At 42.8% G+C, this 21,449-nt stretch overlaps 1 protein-coding gene across 3 annotated transcripts in view; it reads right to left on the bottom strand.

Moving 5' to 3' along the window:
* The window catches only part of LOC142587287 (saccharopine dehydrogenase-like oxidoreductase), a 277,502-nt gene that overhangs the window by 222,669 nt on the left and 33,384 nt on the right, over positions 1-21,449 (bottom strand). For all 3 annotated transcript variants that reach the window (XM_075698167.1, XM_075698166.1, XM_075698165.1), the window contains exon 2: positions 5,710-5,816. In XM_075698167.1, coding sequence (XP_075554282.1) covers positions 5,710-5,816 — 107 coding nt within the window. The remainder of the gene's footprint in view (positions 1-5,709; positions 5,817-21,449) is intronic.

Here is a 21,449-nt window from a genome sequence, read left to right as displayed (position 1 = left end):
TCGCAGAGGCTTTTTACATTGATAAGTCAGGTGATGAATGCGTAAGCGATTCTAGTATCAGTTTGTATCAGAAAGAGAAAACGTTCTTGGCATGTGTGCTTAGGCAATGATTGAATAAGAATCTAGGTATATACCCATATTTATGTTCTTTCTGAATAAAATCAGTCACGAGTTAGCGCCCGTCCATGTCCTTACTCGTCCGTGTTTTTTTTAGCGCAATTCCCTTCTTTAAGTATGTACGACCGATTCGCCCAACAACGTGCTCTCCTGAACCCTTTATTTGCTTGTGGCTTTTGTTATTCCTTGATAACTTAGTGAACTCTCTGTTGACTCCATAGCTTCTTAGTGTGTCTTGTGACATAATGATCATTGTGACTTTTCGATGGGCTGTAGTAACTCCTAGTCCTAGTCTTGGTTTATTAGTGGGCCTGTTATCTCTTGCCGATAAATTTATTGTTGCTTGTGGTTTGCAGCCAGCCTTATCTTTCACTGAATGCACCAAAGCGCAACATCTTGGATGCATTTAATTGAATTATTAAACGAATCTTATCATCATAGTACACAAGCAATGACACAATGCATGGCTGCACGCACTGGCACAGATGGGGAAAATTGAAGCTGAAAGACGTATATTCATTCAGGAGGAAGACATGTCGCCTCACTTCCGTGCAAAGACGTCAGCTGAGCGTCTCCGCTTGGCAAGGCACGCTTCAGCGGTCGCATTAATGTCTCAAGCGAAGCAATTCTCCCATGCCCCCCCCCCAAGTAGGTTCTTCCAGCGACTTACAAGTAGGCCACCCTCTTGATCAAGTTATCTCAGTCAAATCTGTCATCACAGCCAACCAGGCATGCATACATTTGTCACAACAGTGATGTACACACAACCTTTTTGCAGAATGTTACAGCATGACTCAAGAGAAATATACTTTCAGAATTTTCATATCAAATTTTAAACAGAAATGACACTTGAAGCCTGTCAAACATTCGTTTGACAGGTTTGTCTGGTCAGGAGTGAAAAATGTAACTCAATAAACTCAAGTCTAGAAAAGGAATCAACAGAACAAAGAATGTTAACATCTGTAGAACAGCTTTTGTTTTCTATGTGATATCTTTGCTTTCTTGATTATTTGAGTTGTTACTGCGTTTCAACTTTTCCAGCTGGCGGACTAAATCACTTGGAACTGTGCTTTTTTTTTTTTTGTCTACAAGCTTGTCATCTGTGCGTTATATAGCATGTTTTGCTCGGCTCCAAAGAAAATTTGGTCGAAAGTAATTGCATATGCCCTGATTGTACATGTCTTGTTCTGTCACCTGCAGTGCTGATAATGTTGAAGAAAAAATCACCAAGTTAAGGAGGTATGGTAGTGTAAATGGTGCATGTTAGTTTTAACGTAATATTTTAGAAATGGCTGCAGATATTCGCATCAAATTTCACGCGCTTACAAAAGATGCTCTTGGGTATAACACGAGACACTTTGTTTGTGTCTAGATGGTTTGCCTTTCCTGTGGCCCACTCCCAAAATTTTGGGTGTGTTCAATTATTTGATGTACCTTTTCTCTGCAACCACGGAGAGGAATATGATGATATTACACAGTGTTATTCTAAATACCCATAGGTAATATCTGAACTAAAGATATATCATATCAACTTCGGAGTTTGCACTAAAAAAAAAATATCTCTGCTTGCACAAAGCAACAAAGGAGGTTTCTTGCAGTGTAAAATTTTCCAGTGTTATCATTCATATAATCAGATATTTTTATTAGTTCAGAATATTTACGACTGGCTTTAGTACATGTGTACAAAGTTTCAATGAAATGGGATGAATACTTTCTGAGAAAAGGTACATTGAATTTGAAAAATTCATAGAAAATGCACTTTGAGAAAAATGAAGTTTTATGTCCAAATACTGCTTGTGCATGCTCAATATGCCCCAGGAGAATACATTTCATAGCTGACTTTCTTGCAGGTGTATCCTAAACTCTTCTTAGTGTTCATATTTATCCGTCGTCCTTCCTTGCTCTCGGCAGAGTCATAGAATTCTGCCCTGTCAACAAGCTCTTTGTCCATCCTGACGAGGGCAATATACAAAAACCGACCTCGAACAATTCTAAGGGCCTCCAGAACAACTTTTTGTGCAGAATTAGTCATTGTAGTAGGGTACAGCATTGTTAGTTGCTGTCTTCAATGTGTAAGCACTGACAAAGTTTTTTTAGGGCAGCGGCACCAAATGAGTTGGTTGAGCGGCTCATTGGTGTTCTGTGTTCGTCCATGAATACATTTCCTCGGATGACAGATTACCTTTGAAAGTTCTCTTTCTGCTCTATTTGCTGGACGATCGTGCCATCGTCTGGGCAAGTAATACGTTTGAAACTCGAAACAGAGGCGACCACGACCACGTAAGCAAAAGCAAGAGTTTGACATAATAGTTCTTTTCTATAAAGGACTATTACGTCAAACTCTTGCTTCGGGTTGTTAACAAATTCCACTTCGCCCTGCCATCTGCTAGTCGCCTGGTTAGCTCAGATGGTAGAGCGGCTGCTCGAGAAAGGCGGTGGTTCTGGATTCAAGCCCTGGACCAGGATGCATTTTTCATCAACTGCGATGCTTTTCTTTCGAGGAGCCCGTATGGGATTCCTTTGGGCCAATTGCTACGATTGGGTGGATGTCTCATTTTTAAAAAATTAATATATGGTTTTTTTAGTACAAATCATTTACTTATCTCACACACACACACACAAGCAAAAAAAGAAACAACGCCATAATGAAGAAAACGGCGAACGACAAGGATAAACAAATCGGCCTCCGCCGGCCATTTTTAAACGCCAGGGCGCGCGGCACACTTCGGTGCGACAGTTGAACAGCTTTGAGCGGGTGCTCGAGGTCGCGCTTCCACAGGTTTGTTCCTCATGGTGCAGTCAATTTTTCAGTGCCAAAATTACAAATTCGATTTTTCATGAGGCTTACCCAACCATACCCCCTTAACTTTGCACCCTTATCTACACCCTAGGGTGGTACTACAGCTACTACTCTTAGGCAACGAAACACTGAAATTCTGCCACAGCTTTACAAATAGGTGCATGCAACGTGTCAGTTGGACACAGCGACAGCATACCTGGTAGAGAAAAAAAAGTCGTAGTTTCAGCCAAAAGGCAAAGCATCAATTCCGATAGCGAATAGACAGACAGCTAGACGAAGATAGAAGTTTTATCGGCTGTAGAAACTTGGAAACATTCAATTACTAACTAAATTAACAAGCATAGTATGAATTGTTTGAAGATGATTTTATTATATTTAGCAACATTCGAACTGTCTCTGATCAGCTTTTTCTGGAAGAAACCTTGGATAGGTTGGCAGAATGGTGCAATGAATGGGATATGGTTATTAATTATGACAAAGCAGTGCATATGTGTATTACAAATAAGTTAAGAAAGCTAGAATACTTGTACAAAATGAAGGATAATAAGATTAAGAAAGTAGAAAGCTGCAAATACTTGGGGATAACTTTAACTTCACGTCTATCCTGGGTGCCTCACATAGACAATATAACCTATGCAGCCCGAAAAACATTAGGATTTCTAAAGTTTAAATTAGGTGACTCCACATCCTCACTAAGATTAAAAGCCTATAAAACGTACGACAGACCTCTCATAGAATATTCGAGTATTGTTTGGGGTCCGCACACAGTGGTAAGTATTAAAAAACTAGAAAGAATTCAAAGGTTAGCCACGCACTTTATTTATAAGCGCTTCAAACGACGTGATTCCCCAACGAGTATGCTGGAAGCCGCAAACATGGAACCACTAACTGATCGAAGAAAAACTGCTAGATTAAATTTCTTTCGCCAGCTTTATTACTGGAAACTAGGAATACAATTGCGCGACTACATTATTAAGGACACATCTCGAATTTCCCGCCACAAACACAGCCAGTATTTAAAACTGATCTTTGCACAAACAAACCTTTTCAAAAACTCATTTTTTCCGAAAACAATCAATGACTGGAATGCCCCACCTGGTAATTCCCACTGGTTACAACCACCCACTTGATGTATCTTGTTGACTGTATCCCTTGGATATATTTCTATGTTTGCTTTTTTTTGTATTTGCTCACGTAGCCCCCTCCTGCTTAGACAGATGTCCGCAGTATTGTGAAAAAATAAAATAAAAATAAAACATGCAGAAGCAAACATGAACACATCACACTCGATAGCACAGACACTCACTGTCAAAACGCTGGTATGAGCAAGTGCGGCCGCAGCAGTGAGCAAAGTGACCTTCGTGCGGTCTATCGCTTCAACATGATAATGGAGAGAACACTCCATGCACAAAGATATCAGTCGCCTGTAGATCCCGGCCACGGTGCACGCGACCATCCAAAGTGCACACTTGTTGGCAGAGTCTAAGCTGCCCCCCCTTCCCTCCTGCTCTGCCTCCCCGCTTTGCTCCATATGTGGTGCACGAGATTGAGCCTGTCTGCTTCCTTCGCGTGCTTTCACCTGCACATACAGCACATGTAGCACGGCGACAGTATTTTCGCCCCTAGACTTTATATGGAACATCATGGCAACAGCGATGTTGACAGCAAAAATGCAGCTGGAGTGTCCATATAATTAAAAATTAAATTATGGGGTTTTACGTGCCAAAACCACTTTTTGATTATGAGGCATGCCATAATGGAGGGTGTTTTCACATTTCGCCCCCGTCAAAATGCGGCTGCCGTGGCCAGGATTCGATCTCATGACCTCGTGCTCAGCAGCCCAACACCATAGCCACTGAGAAACCACGGCAGGTGTCTATGTAATTGCTATCACAACAAAAATCGCCAACCTGAACTATGCTCATCTTCATACTGAACCACGGCTGACTAATTCTTTCATCACCATTAAATTTTGTGTCCACTGCAGAACAAAAGCCTGTGTGTCTCATGCATAAAAGGCAATAGAGGCATGAGGGGGTCATTAAGAAAAAATGAAACCTGACACATTGTAGCAACATTTCACGCATTTGCAACTTCAATTAAGGGTTGTTAGGCAAAGCACTTTGTTATTTATAATCAGTAATAGAACCAACCAGTTACTTGTCTGCACCATTGTGTACTGTGTGTTCATCTTATGATTCATTTTCTCTTCTGCAACCTTTGTTTCAAGCACAAAATTAAGTAAGAAATACACAAATATGGCATACTGTATAGATAAGAGTGCCAGCTGTACATGATCGTTCTAGCTAAACCACTCGCTAATTACTACTCAAATTTCACATAGTTGTATATTTAGCAGAAGGTTTACTCTATTGCCATGTTTGTGAGCATCACTTGCCTGTAGTGTGTCGTCCACAGCGATGCCACATAAAAAAAAAAAAAGATGAGTATTTCATAATGAAATCGGGTGACATCTGTCACCACTATGATGGAACGTATCTTTTTTGTAGCAGCGACAGATGGCACCACTGTTATGTTGCAGCAGAAGCAATACTGTTTTTGTAAGTGTCATCACAGCAGATGGCGCTCCTTTTTGTTTTAGTGTGGACAAAACAGGCAAGATGTACAATTTTCACAAACACAGTACTAAACAAAGCCCACTGCAAAATGCTACCTCTGTATGAAACCTGAGCAGAAATCAGTTGGGTGAAAAAATTGTGTATGCCTGGTACTCCTATTTATGCAGCACTCAGCACAAGTACATCCAAAAGGCCACAACAGCAGACACCGACCGGACCGACTGTGTTGAGCACCAAGCGCGTCCGCTTTGCCATATCCAGCAGGGACTCCTCGTTCGCCACATCAGCCACGATCACTGGCACGTTGTCCAGGGCACCCTCTGCACAACAGACACTGCCACGTCAGCAGGCTCTAAGGAAGGACTGTTTCAGTTTCAATTTAAACCACACAGCAAGGTTACAAAATGTGGATTACCATATTTACCCGATTCTAATGCATCCCTGAATCTAACACGCACCCAATTTTCACGGGTTTAAAGTAATAAAAGTGCAGCTGAATGTAACCTGCTCCGATTTATAAAAGAAAAATATAGCATGCCCCCTCACATTTGCAATCAGAAAAAAATGAGATATTCAGACTTTACCTTCACAGAAGGGAAATGTTTCTTGTAGTGTGCTTTCACAATGAAAGCTTTGGCAATGAAAGCGATGCGTCATCGTTGCCATTTGCATTTCAATAGCCACAGATACCAAGCATACAGGGGCAGTATTCTTGGAAGAGCTTGGCACGGAGCCAGAAACACTGGCAGCCACACATCTGGCGTTTCTGAGAGCAGTCGACCGAGAAGACCAATACAGATCATAGTCAAACACAAAGAGAACCCACAGCATGACCCACAGCAACCTTCATGGACATGTGTTCTGTTGTCATCTTGCGATGACGGTGCGTCTGATGGTAAGCTGATGTCGATACCGTGAATGCAGTTTTGGTTTCATATTCAACCGTGATTCGCAGGCAATATTTTTACCCATTTTCTCAGAAAAAAAGGTGCGCGCTATACTCGGAAAAATACAGCACAGATGTTGACAAAAATATCAGAGTCAACTGGCCTAAAAGTGTATCTCTCATTAGTACACTACTATATAGAAAAACTAAATATAGTAGTGAAGCCAGAAACAGTATTTCTCGAGCCAGTAGGTAACAGAAAAAATTATCTCAATAACACAGAACAATTATTGTCATAAATGGTAACTGGTGGAATAATTACATTTTGGTAATTGAAAAAAAATTCACAAGCTTGATTCAAACTTCTAAAGTCATTGTTCCCTAAGATGGGATAGTAAAAAAATTGCGTAGTAGTGTGATTGAAGAATTTGTCGTAAATGTGCCATAATTATTTCTCGATCTTGGTAATAAGTAGTTGTCAGAAGCAAATTGGGTGAAACTGAAGGGAGGGAACTGGCCGTAGTTCTTATTGGAAATGGGAGCCTTCTGCTGTTGAATTTACATACAAGTACTATTACAAGTGAACATTTCTTCAGTTCACGCAAAAAGGATGAGTGCTACTACGAACGGTCGATTGGTAGCAGCATTCATACAACTATCATTTATGGCTTGTAACTCATCAGAAAGACTCTGCTACCAACTGTCGATTGGCAGTGGTGCTTGTCATGGCTTAGTAGAGTGGTCAGGTTAATCGGCTGAACATATTTTGGGCTGCAGTACAGAATAGATGAGAACAGAAAGTGTGTTCTTCTGCGTTATTATGTCCATTGGATTCACTTGCACCACTGTGGATCAGTTTACAGCAGGGCAAGGGAAGTTCAGAAATCGTACAGCTTTATTTCATTGGTGCAGATACAATGCAACATGAGAAACGAGTGCCAAGGTGCAGACAAGTTTGAGAACCACGGGTATTCATTGGCTTCCGAGGCATTGACAGCACACCCCGCACTGCATAGACACAGCAGAAGCGTGTAAGAGGTGTTTGAACAGCACTTACAGCCATGTGCTGTGTCATCTGCTTTGCTGCTGTTTAGCACCTGCATACATGCACCGCGTAAGCAGGGAGGATGCAGAAAAAACTGTGAACCAGCCCTAAACTTTGAAATACACGGCATGATTCAACGGGCACCATTTCTGCACCGCTGAAACAAATGGCAAGGTGCAGCACCTCGTAAACTGGTTCAGGTGGTGCAAGCAAATCAAACGGGCCTATTGTGCCTTCACCTTTTTGGGTCGCAACCCAAATAGCACATCCATTTTTTTTTTTGTCTGTAGAAGAATTGACAACTGGTCACCAGGTACACTTGCACTATGGAGAAAACAGCGCGAAATATGCAACAAAGGGCTCAGAATTGCAGCAGAAAAAGCGCTGAACTAACCATTACAGTGTTATTTAACATAATGTATGTTTAACTTACACATAGACAAGAAAAGCAAGAAAAAAACAAGCAAAAAAGTACAATGCGAATGAATTTTAGCTCTCACGTGTGCCAAGACAAATAAAATATAGGAGAGCCCATCAGCGCCACCTGAAATAATTACACTACTACTATAAGCACGGGGCGCGGGACGAGTTTGGACCAGTGGCGTCTTCATGCAGCCGCGCTGCGAATGTAATGGCATGTGGCAGTTGGGCTGGGGAAAGCAGACACAGCCGCCAGCTACCTTGGCCTAATATGTTCTGTGTTTCTCCTGTTTCCATTGCTGAAATACCACATGAAACCAAATCTGATCAAACATGATGCGTTTTTGGGTGCACTAATAGTTACTGAAACATGACCAAAGCTGGTTAGGCCATTCATTTCAATTGTTTTTTTTTTTTTCATCACGGCCTCACCTGATGGAACGACGAGAAAACTGGATACACATGGTCTGTAGGCAACAGTACAGCCGACCTCTGAAGTTCTTGGAGCACAGAAAATTAAAATGTTAAATTTTTTCATGATCTCAGCACAGAGTCTGAAATGTGTGTCAGGAATATAACGATTCTACAAAGAAGCACCAACTCTACATTTCGATTCGAGGACCTGTGCCCAGGCTGCAGAGAAATTTAGATTGTACTCGGATGTTGCGTTCCGGAAACTTCTGAAAGGGGGGGGGGGGTACGTACAGTGCTCAGCAATTGAAACGTGATACTCGAAGCACATGATCCCCAGTGCTTTTTGTACCAACTGTAAGCACTGGGGACGCCGAGCCGATGCATAGTGGTACACAGTGAAAGCGAGAACCTTTGTGATGCATTGTGACTGCATTTCGTCCCATGGCAATCCCTAGCGATCACCTACGGCGAAGAAAAAAAGAAGAAAAAAAACAGCTGAGCACTCCAAGTATCGCGTTTCAATTTCTGAGCACTGTACATTTCCGACGCTGCTTTACTATGATCTAGTTGTTCTAACATTATTAAAGGAGCCCTTTATATGCATGAGCTTCGTGTCCCCTGTGAATTGCTTGTGAATTGCCCATCTTCGCCTCCGCAGGTGTAACGGCTCCGGAGCAAGGGCACCGAAGGCGAACGCTCAGATCTGCAGTCATTATTTTGCTGTCGAAACGGTGTCCTCCCTTTAGGGTATATTTTCCTTCCTGATGCTTCTCAGCTCTGATGGTTGCGAGCAGCACATGACTATTTGCTGTGCATCAACGACAAATGCAAACACACCGAGTGTTCACACTCGTCACGACAGCGGGCTCTCGTCGCACTAAGCTATGTGGAATGGAGCCCAACTGAAGATTGGGCTAGTTTCTAAAGCATTAAGAATGGTGAAGCATTGCAACGATAAAAATTACAACGGACAGAGAAAGAGAATTAAATGTGGGACAAAATGCACAGCAAAATAACATCTGAAATATAAATGGAGTTCTTAGCTTGCCACGGTGAGCTCAGTTCGTGGGGCACAATTACACAGAAATTTGCACTATTTTTCTACTTAATAGATTACTTGATGCCATGAACGTGGCTTGCCTCTTACAAGTGGCGACTTTTCTCAAAAACAGACACTTGACATGCATATTTACGGTATGGCATGTCTTAAAATCCGCAGTGCGAAATCACCGGAAACACCGCAAGCCCCATCGTCTGCTTCGCATGCCAGTGCTGTGACTTCTGCTGTTTGCCAGCACATCACTGGCAACGGCCAACCGGCGCCTATAAGGTATCTCTTTTGCCGACGGTGCAAATGGCTGACTGGGTAGCACATGTCACCATTTTCCCACAATAAACATTGCTCCTACTATTACATGTGCTCTGTGTTCTTTGTGAACAAACAACACTTTCTGATCATTAAACTTCTTTTACAGACAATGTGCAGACAAGTGCCAATTTCCGACATTAAATGATAATAGGTCATTGCGCAATTTCACGTTAACGCAACAGCCAGTTTGGCAAACATATACTTTACCACTCTGTTATTCTGCTTTTACACAAACACACATTATCACCAAACAATTTTGGACATTCACCTTTATATGTACGTGCACAATTGTACATGGACAATTTTATTGATACAAAAGTGCTGCTCGCTCAGAAAGAACACGGGTAACCATGAAAGCTACCTTGTTGATCATGCTGATCACGTGAAAATTGAGACTTGGGTTAGCTAGCCATCCATCACATTGTCAGTGCAAGAGATACGACCAGTGGGCTTGGCAGCACCGTGCTCGGACGGATGCTCATGCATTTCTGCTTTTTCATCCAGATTGCCCTTTTGCGGGCGGATGCCATGGCGGGACCGACGGTGATTCTTTCACAGCAAGACAGATTTGTCGCGCCTGCGCCAGAATGTCCCCTCGATGAAGCACCGTCATGGAACGCCTCGCCTCAAGTGCTGTTCCGACACGATCTCGTCAGCAGTGTGACGTCAACAGACACTTCCCAGCTCGAGCATAAAAGCCGCAGCCATCTCCAGCAGCCTTTCAGTGGGCTTGGCAGCACCGTGCTCGGACGGATGCTCATGCATTTCTGCTTTTTCGTCCAGATTGCCCTTTTGCGGGCGGATGCCATGGCGGGACCGACGGTGATTCTTTCACTGCAAGACAGATTTGTCGCGCCTACGCCGGAATGTCCCCTCAATGAAGCACCGTCATGGAACGCCTCGCCTCAAGTGCTGTTCCGACACGATCTCGTCAGCAGTGTGACGTGAACAGACACTTCCCAGCTCGAGCATAAAAGCCGCAGCCATCTCCAGCAGCCTTTCAGTGGGCTTGGCAGCACCGTGCTCGGACGGATGCTCATGCATTTCTGCTTTTTCGTCCAGATTGCCCTTTTGCGGGCGGATGCCATGGCGGGACCGACGGTGATTCTTTCACTGCAAGACAGATTTGTCGCGCCTGCGCCGGAATGTCCCCTCGATGAAGCACCGTCATGGAACGCCTCGCCTCAAGTGCTGTTCTGACACGATCTCGTCAGCAGTGTGACGTCAACAGACACTTCCCAGCTCGAGCATAAAAGCTGCAGCCATCTCCAGCAGCCTTTCAGTGGGCTTGGCAGCACCGTGCTTGGACGGATGCTCATGCATTTCTGCTTTTTTGTCCAGGTTGGTGACAAGTATTTTGTCTACTCTATTCGGGACGATTCACTTACATTGACAGTGCTGCCAAGCCCACAGTGCCTGCTTGTTTCTCTGTGCGATTGTTTGCATGTTATTAGACTGCTCTTGTTGTCATCAGGTGATGTGGAGCCTAACCCTGGACCATCCTCAGAGTCAGAATCCGAGGCGACTCTAAATAGCCAGCTTCTCAGGCAAATCCTAAAAGAGCGAACAAAGACCAATAAGACACTCAACATACTCTCCGCCAACATGACGCAACTGGAATTAACGGTAGGCAACGTTCAAGAAAGGCTATCTTCAATGGAGAAAGAGCTTAGGCGATTAGAAAAATGTGAGAAGAAGCTGGCTGAGTACGAAGTAAACTACAAAGAGACGAGGGAGGTAGTGAATGAGTTATCGAATAAGGTTGACGATCTTGAAAACCGTAGTCGAAGAAATAATGTGATCATTTATGAATTAAGTGAAGAAACAAAAGAGGATAATAAATCCTTGCAAGACAGAGTCAAACAAGATATATTTAAGGAGCTGCTTGACACCGAAGTGAATTCAATTGAGCGCATTCACAGGGTTGGTTATAAACATGCTGGGAAATGCCGACCAATTATGCTGAGGCTCTTCGATTTTTCTGAGAAAGCTAGAATAATGTCATCATGCTATAAGCTCAAAGGAACCCAGATTTCGATATCAGAGGACTTTTCTAAAAGAATTCGTGACTTGCGCGGTAGACTGTGGCGTTCTGCAACTGTGGAAAAGGCGAATGGAGCAAAGGTTTCACTTGTTTTTGATAAATTGAAAATAGATGATAAAGTTTATATCTGGGATCAGCTTCGAAACCGCCGAGTGGAAATCACACAATCTGAAGCGCAGACGCAGCGTGATTCCAATCACCCTGCTTCTGCCCGTGTGACCACACGAAGTCGCGATAAAAAATGACAATCTTCAAGCAAAGTTCTCCAAGTTGTATCGCTCAATGCGCGCAGCGTCGAAAATAAATCCGGTTCCCTCGAAGATGTAATCTCCTGTTATCATCCGCATGTCTTAGTAATTACTGAAACATGGTTACATGCTCATGTACAGGATTCGGAAGTGGTACCTTCTACTTATAGGCTTATCCGTAAAGACAGAGAGTCACGAGGTGGTGGAGTAGCTATCGCGATTAAAAATAATATTGCATTCACACTAATGGATGGCATTAATAACCATGAAAGCATATGGTGCAAACTTAAATTCCGGGGCAAAAGTATACTTCTAGGGGGTGTGTACCGACCCCCAACTGCTTCATCGGAATATGTAGAAGCCATGTACGACTGACTACCTTGCAGATAATACGAATTCCCGGTCGAACATAATAATAACGGGAGACTTTAATCTGCCGGGAATAGACTGGTCTAATTTTTCTCACGACGGCAAAGATTCTAAAAGTGCTCATGCATTGCTCACAACTACATTCAACTTTTGTTTACACCAACTAGTCTCCGACGATACCAGGGTCAATAATTCATCATCTTCACTCCTTGATTTAGCACTTGTTAGCAGCTCACTTCAAAGCTGTACGGTTAGTGTTGAAGACGGCATATCTGACCATAGGTTGCTTGCTCTGTCATGTCCGGTTGTGGGAAGGCGTTCTTTTACTAAGCCTTCAGATACTTTCGTCAGAGATTACACACACGCCGACGATATCACTGTTTTAAACTATTTGGAATCACGCTTTGCTAACTTCAAGGAAATTAGTGATGTTAATAAAATGTGGTCATACTTTAGAGAAACTCTTCTTTTTTGCGAGCAAGAATATGTCCCGTTAAAGAAGAAATGCACCAATAGGGAATACCCGTGGTTCACGCGAGAAATGATTAATTTAAAACGTAAAATTAAGCGACGACGTAAACGCGGCAATACAAACGACCTTTCAAGCCTTATTTTTAACCTGCAGGAGCAAACAAGGTTGGCGAAAGAACGTTTTTTTTCAGTCACTTTGCAGTCATTTATGAACAAAGAACCCCAGAAGTTCTGGCGCTATCTATCAAAGGATAAACGGGGTATATCAGAGATAAAAGTTTCGGGTGAAAGTATTGTTGACTCGACTGTCATTTCTAATAAATTTAATGCATTTTTCCAATCCGTGTTCACGCGTACAGCTTCGCATGCACTGTTACCATCATATGGCTATGATTGTCCTATGCCCGAGGTAGAGATAACAGAGGACGGTGTTCTGGGCCTCTTGCATAGGCTAGACGTGAAGAAATCACTTGGTCTTGACCAACTCTCCAATACCTTTTTGAGTAGATATGCTGCATGGGTGGCCAAATATTTACATCAAATTTTCGTTATATCTTTAAGCACTGCAGTAATTCCTGATGATTGGCGCTCGGCAAAAATCATTCCGGTGCATAAATCTGGCTCTCCTCTTGAAATTAACAACTACAGGCCCGTCTCTTTAACTAGCACCTGTTGTAAAATGTTGGAACACATTATCTTTAAGGCCATTGTTACTTACTTAGAAAATAATAATATGCTTTATCCGCAACAGCATGGCTTTAGATCCGGTTTATCTACTGTAACGCAACTTGCTGAAATAACTGATGAATTAATTGGTACACTCAATATAAAAGGCCAAACAGACGCTATTTTCTTGGATTTCTCAAAGGCGTTTGATGTTGTTCCTCATAAAGATTTATTAACAAAACTAAAGGCAATTGGCATTGAACAGAAAGTAGTGGCGTGGATTGAATCTTACTTAAGAGATAGAAAGCAGTGTGTTGCCATAAATGGGAGTGTCTCCGAAGATTTGGATGTGTACTCGGGTGTTCCTCAGGGCTCGGTCCTCGGGCCTCTCCTTTTCTTGGTATACATTAACGATATTCATCTTTGCGTCGAACCACCAATCCAGATTAAACTATTTGCAGACGACTGTGTTGTATACACAGCCATAAATAACCGAGATGACCAAATTAAACTGAACAATTCTTTACACTCCATTGATGCATGGTGCGCAAGGTGGGGCTTAAGAATAAACACTTCCAAAACAGCTTCCATTACGTTTAGTAACAAAAAGAAGCCCCTTGACTTTACTTACTCTTTAGGTAACGTTACCATCGCAAGAACTCACAAAGTTAAATATTTAGGCATCACACTTACCAGTAATTTCAATTGGGAGCCGCATGTTGAAAATGTCTGTCGGGGTGCTCTACAGAAATTGTCGTTTTTGAAAAGGAAACTGCGAAATACGCCTCCTTCAGTAAAACTAAATGCATACAAAGCGCTAATACGACCAAAATTGGAGTATGCATCGGTTATTTGGAGCCCTTGCCAACAATACTTGATTAACAAAATCGAAAGAGTACAGAATTTAGCTTTACGTTTTATTTATTCTGTTTACTCCCGTCACTCTAGTGTCAGCAATTTACGTGATAGGGCCAACCTAGAAAAACTTGAGCAGCGCAGGATGATATCTAGATTAACATTTATTTACCAACTTTATCACGAGAACTTTAAGCTATCACGGGAACGATATCTTCAGGATCCTTTCAAACGATCAGAGCGAACGCACCACAGTAAAACTATTAGACAGCCAGTCAGCCATATCAATGTTCACAAGTTCTCTTTATTTCCTCGCGCAATTTATTATTGGAATACGTTATCTGAGGAGGCAGTGAACTCCGTTTCGCTGGAATCATTTGTTGAGTGTATTAGTAATGTCAGCTTTTGTTGAAAATCGAGTCCAAGTGGTGTACACTCTGAGTTGATAATATTGCCCTGTTCGCGTATTCATTTGTCATCTATGTCCAGTGTATTGCCATGTTGTTGTTTTTTTTGTGTATCTCACTTTTGTATGTATTTTTATCTTTGCAATTATGTCAAGTAATTAGTTTAAGTTTACTTCTCTTGTTTGTATTCTTAGTATCCACTCCTGCATGGGCCCGACAAGGGCCTGCAGTATCTGTAAATAAAAATAAATAAAAAAATGTGGTTCTATAATAAATAACTGTGGACTTCCAAAATTCTTTATTACAAGTCACTTCATTGTAAATATTGTGCATCCTACCCCACACAATACCGCAGGCTAGGCATGCTCAGTAAAACAAAACACTTATTTAACTTAAACTCCAAAGATACTCAGTAAACGAAGCCACTAATTTTCTTCTGCACACTTTGTCCAATGGAACGTACAAATGCAGCTGGTCTTATTACATGCAGTTCTTAGCACATTCTGCATGGAACCATGGAGCAACACAAGGTACAGCCTGCAGAGAACTCAATGCTGCTACTGCCTCCATAGCCAAAATTCTGCAGGCTCTTCGTCACTGATGCCTTCGTTAAACTTCATCCCCTTGCCATGATTGTTGACTTCAATAACGTCATCTGCCTTCAGTTGCATGAAATCGCCATCAACAGTGACACACTTATCAGCGATCACACTAACTCCTACGTTGCAAAAAGTGTTGTATGAACTCAGCGATTCCTGGAGCTGTGCAGCAGAACTGGAATACCCACTGGCATGCTCAACAATTGCGTTGCATACACTAGCGCTGACTGCAGCATAGTTGTGACTGCAGAGGGCAGTGGCAGTGCTGCTACTTGCGTGCAATGTAAAGCAACACATCTAGGACACTTAAATTCGTGTTTTTTTTTCACGAGCACCGGTTTCTGACGCTCCTTCTATTATCTCTTACCACCAGCGAAACAAGTAATAGAGGGCTGCTGTGCACTCCTTTGACATGCCGGCTGACACACAGCCATTGAAACGCGATTGACAGACGGCCGTGTCACTGGCCTTGTGCGCAGCACTCCTTTACTCTCAATTCTACACCCTCGCTGCAAACACACCTTTGCTCGTTGCTGCACCCACCCATCTTACGGCCCTCTCCCCTTTAGAAGAACCCCGCCTATATATACTGTGACAAGGAAAGCATATGTCGCCTTGAAGAAGACCAGTCCACTTGTCGAAACGTTGGCTCCTACTTCCACCTTGTTCTCGTTTTGCTGGTGCACAAGCAAGTTTGTTCTAGTGGTCTTGGCTGCAGAGGCTTTTACAATACATATTGTCACGTAGTAGTGACAGTGCAAAAATGTAAATTATGAAACCAATTTTTTATCTGGTGAACCTGAGCCCACAAAAGCAAGTGACACTTGAAGCACAACGATAGCGGTGAACACAGTCGGCAATTCGAAATCTGATCAGCGGGTCAATCACGTCGGCTTTTATACATCACTCGTCGAAGGTTCTAGTGTAATAGCTGGTGCCCACGTGGTTTACAGAAACGATTACACAATTCGTGTCGCACATACATAACATACAGCATCAACGATGACATTCGCATAAGTTCCAAATCATGCATATGCGTCTTGCACTGAGCGATAACGTTTAAAGGGAAGCTGAAGAGTCTGTCGAATTCAATAAGACGCTCATATACGGATGCGGGAACCTTATAAACCATGTAGGTAAAATTTGGGGGTTTTTTTTCAATTAGGAGCGACGTAATCGTCGGTTAAAATTGCACTGTAGCTCCACACCCCGTCGAATGCCGCGCGCTGCTGCTGACGCTGACGATGCGAGCAGAGACCGGAAACCGCGGTGTTGTGACGTCAACACTAGTGTTCCGTTCCTTCGCAGCCTCCGCGACCGTGCCTGACCATGCTTGTTTCTGCGTGTGCGCCATCATAATCTGCTTCAATCGACCTGCATTCCTTTGTTGGTGCGTCTGCGTGTATGTAGAGTGGTAGTCAACGTGAGCAGCATCAACTCAAGTGGTGGGCCGATCATGCCGGCTTTCTGTGCAGCCTACGGTTGCACAAGCACCAGCGGCCGCGACGATGTTGTCTTCCATTACTTCCCACAAGCGCGAAAAGATCGGAGCAACGAAAAGAAAGACGGCACGAGTGCGGACTGACTGATGATAACTGGTGTTGGAAGGCCTTATGAATACACGAACTCGCCCAAACCTGGATTTTGATTTACTGCGAGCTCCTTCGTGTTAGCACGCTGAACGGAAGGTGCATGTTTATCTCCCGCCCTTGACGCAGGTTTCGTCGCAAAGCGCCGCGAATTTTCAATTTGCACGTGTCTTGTAAAACAGCCTGCATGCAGCTACCATGACGCAGTGCAAATGTAGAGTTTGCATGTGCTGGAAAGCCGGTGCACGCCAGGACACTACGCTCCCCACTTCTCTTGCGCACAGTGAGAAACCGACCGTCTCACGTAGCCGGCAGAATTCGCCGCCTTTACGACTTCGGTTACGAGTAGTGTGCGGATGGCGCACAGATGAAGGTCACTACATGTACTGCATGAACCGGGAAGCTTTTTACGCGTTTAAACCGTCTTTGTAGATTGCCGACAGCTTTGGACAGCGCACAAATGCCGACGATCGCATCCCCGCTTACGTTCCACGAGGAGGCATGCAGGAACACAACACTACAGTTGACTGACCGGAAACGAGCTCACTAGATCGGTGAAAGATCGGCGAGATCACTAGATCGCTTTGCAGAAAACATACTCACCAAAGAGCATTTCCAACACGAGGAGATCCCAAGACTTCGCTTTCATTCACGTCGAAAGCACTGCTCGCACCAGCATCGTTTGCTTCATCGAGAGGCCGGCTCTTCGCAATCGGCTCGTACATGTAGGCAGTAACGCCGAACTCCTCAGAAAAACGCAGTCTCTCTAAATTTTCCATTACCGTCTCAGAAAAACAGCACCAAACTACCTGGCACCGCGCTTCATGTGTAGCGGCAGCTGTCGGTTCGGACGAACACTAGTGTTGACGTCACGAGGCGCCCGACCAATCACAGGCAAAAACGAGACGCGCAAGCTGGGCGTGTCCGCTGCTGCACTTTTTGTCGAAATAAAATATATTTGCGCTTTCTTTCGCTCAATTTCGATACAATGTTCGAATTCGGAGGGTTGAAAACCATTATGTACAGATGTTCACTCATCTTTTCTGAAAAACCTTTCAGCTTCCCTTTAACATTCGTTAGCTGGTGAAAAGTGGTCACTGGAGAAAGATAAACAAGCACACATTTCAATATGATAGATAGGAATTCAGCCAGGACAATGTAATCATTTGTTATACAGGTAATTTCATTGTACAGGCATTCATTCCAAGGGCCTTTTCTGGCCCTCACTTGAGTTAGGGCATGCGCAAGTTAAGGTGATAGGCCACAAAGAATTTTTTTTAGATCGGAATACAGAATTTAAACAGCTTTTTTTCCTGAATAAGCATGTCTTATTTAACTTATCCAACTATTTAAAGTGCAAAAAATGGTCAATTTAATTTTTCTGGTAGGTAACTTTTATCATAAAATGTGGTAAATGTGCTAGTCATGCCAGCAGTGATAAGTAACTAATAAACTGCTGAATTGAGTAATGCTTTGGCGTTTACATAGCTAAGTGGGGGACCTGTGCTATGAACTAAGATAAATGCAATGGGATAAGCATTAAGAAAGTAATGTTTGAAAAACTGAGCAAAGTGAAAGAAATTGCCAATTTGGACTAAATTTATTTGCAAAATCAGCTGTAAATGCAAAAATACTGCATCATTTTATTTTGTTATAGTTTGTTGCACACATATCTATGTAAGGAATGAGTGTGCAATATTTCATATCAAAATGCTAATTTTAAAAAAAAGTTATCAATGTTTCCATAACCTGAGGTGGGGCAAAATCTTGTCTTGAGAAAGATGTAAACAAACATTCAAACCATGTGATGGACCACATTCACAGCTGGAGCCCCCATGAGATGCACTAGACTCTCCGTTTGTTCATGTGGCTGCTCAGCAACAACATAAAACAAAAAAAGTTATTTTGATTGTCTATACAAAAGTAATAGTACTGATTTTCCCTTTTGCAATACGAGGATATAGGCTCGAAAACTCACTGTAACTTTCAAACTAATGAACATAGGAAGCTAACTTCTTTTGCAACATGTTGCTGAATTTTCGGGCACACATAAAACATACAAAACAAAACAAAAATTTGTGAAAAGAAGTTGACTTTTGAATGTGGCCTACCACCTCAAGCTTCATCTCAGGTGTATGTTCTTTCCTGTATTTTTTTTTTCTTTTCTTGCATTAGTATAAATCTGGCTCCTGTCAAATAAAACCTCAATTGCAAGTTGACCCTTGTCCTGTTGTTCTTCTAGACTTTGTGTAGCATCTTTTGTGCTGCTTTCGTCTGTTTTGCACCAAGTATTGATTCTGACACTCCAATCAGTCCTGCAAGAAGTTCCTCCGAGTGACAACAGTCAAGCAAAGCCGAGATATTCGCATGGACAGTGGCCAGAGCACGAGCGTCGGGTTGCGCACTTCACAAGAAATTCAAAGCAAAATAATGACATGTGCCAGGCAGAGTGTTAGGGATGATGAGAAGGATGATGGGCTTGCTAGGGATCATGAAACAGCAGCAGATATGCACGTTTATAATGAAGGATATCTTTGTGGTTCTTCACACAAATATCTGAAGACATTTCAGATAAAAGATAACAAGATTGATTGACTGAGTGTTCTAAAACAATGCAAGGGCTAAATGAATGAAGGAGTTGAAATGAATTTCAACTATACAAATTTTAAAGGGGCCCTGAAGCACTCTTTGAACACAGCAAGGAAACAGTGCCAATCCGTCATAGAGGGCGTAGTGAACATGTGAGCCAACTACTGCACAGCATACAGGGAGTGCACTATCTACTGTCAAACAACGAAAAATCACTTGCTCTCGCTTCTGCAATGTCGTCGTCATGTAGCATCATCGAAGGCACATGCCCACCAATGATATTGGCTGATTTCATGATGGCAAGAGCAGTCTCAGTAATACAAAACTGCCAATTTTGAGTTACATAAATGAAAACTATGTATGTCTGCGATCTAAAAAAGACAGAAAAATATTTTAATCTTTGCACTGCGCGCAAGTGCATATACATGAATGACCTCCGAGAGGGCAGTGGCATGCTGCGTACCAGTCTGCTGCGGTCACCATGGGGTGCCGCGACGAACCCTCTCGCTGCCGCAAAACTCAACTTTTGACCGGGGCTTTGCCCTCCTGGCTTCTCTGCTGTGTAGCTTCCAGCGTGCTAGCAGCGACAAAAACAGAGAAAGCTGGGCAACGGTGCGGTAACTCATCTCACAGTTGAAGGATTAGAAATTTTTTTGGGGGGGGCATGAGATTCCCGAGATGGCGTCCTTTAATGAGGTCATTTTATGATTATTTAGGAAAATGTTTTCAGGGCACTGTTAAACAAATAAAATAAAAGTGCTCAGAATCATGTATGTTCCCAGTCATCATCATCATCATCACCATCATCATCATCAGCCTGTTTTATGTCCACTGCAGGGTTAAGGCCTCTCCCTGCAATCTCCAATTACCCCTGTCCTGCGTTAACCAATTCCAACTAGAGCGTGCGAATTTCCTAATTTCATCCCTCCACCTAGTTTTCTGCCGTCCTCGAGTGTATTTCCCTTCTCTTGGTACTAACCCTAATGGTCCAACGGTTATTTAACCAGCGCATTACATGACCTGCCTAGCTCCATTTTTTTTCTCTTGAAAGAGCGTAGGTTAGGGCGTGTTGGTATTCCATAACTGAGGTTTTCTAGTGCACGAAAAGGGACGAAAGACAGTGGCAAGACACGAACACATTGATGTCAATTAGAATATTGTCTATACCCGTTTGCTCTCTGATCCAAATCGCTCTCTTCTCTTAACGTTATGCTTAGCAATCTTCGTTCCATCGCTATTGCGCGGTACTTAACTTGTTCTCAAGCTTCTTTGTCAGTGTCCAAGTCTCTGCCCCATAAGTCAGCACTGGTAAAATGCACTGATTGTACACCTTCCTTTCCAATGATAATGGTAAGCTTCCAGTCACGAGCTGACAATGTCTGCCGTATGCGATCCAACCCATTTTTTTCTATGAATTTCCTTCTCATGATCAGGGTTCTTTGTGATTAATTGACCTAGGTAAATGTACTCCTTCACAGACTCTAGAGGCTCACTGGCAATCCTGAATTATTGTTCCTTTTCCCGGCTATTTATCATTATCTTTGTCTTTTGCATATTAATCTTCAATATACTCTTTCTCTGTTAAGGTCTTTAATAATTTGTTGTAACTCGTCGGCATTGTTGCTGAATAGAACAATGTCATCGGCAAACCTAAGGTTGCTTAGATATTCGCCGTCGATTCTTACTCTTAAGCCTTCCCAGTTTAATGGCTTGAATACTTCTTCCAAGCTCGCAGTGAATAGCATTAGAGAGATTGTGACTCTGTCTGACCCCTTTCTTTATAGGTATCTTCCTGCTTTTCTTGTGTAGAATTAAGGTAGCTGTAGAACCTTTGTGGATATTTTCCAAGGTATATATATGTAAGCGTTCTGTACTCCTTGATTATGTAATGCCTCTATGACTGCTGGTGTCTCTACTGAATCAAATGCCTTTTTGTATTCTATGAAAGCCATACAGAGAGGCTTACTGCACTGTGCGGATTT

This window comes from Dermacentor variabilis, chromosome 7, assembly GCF_050947875.1.
Source record: "Dermacentor variabilis isolate Ectoservices chromosome 7, ASM5094787v1, whole genome shotgun sequence".
Classification (NCBI taxonomy): domain Eukaryota; kingdom Metazoa; phylum Arthropoda; class Arachnida; order Ixodida; family Ixodidae; genus Dermacentor; species Dermacentor variabilis.
This window is presented reverse-complemented; position numbering and strand designations above follow the sequence as displayed.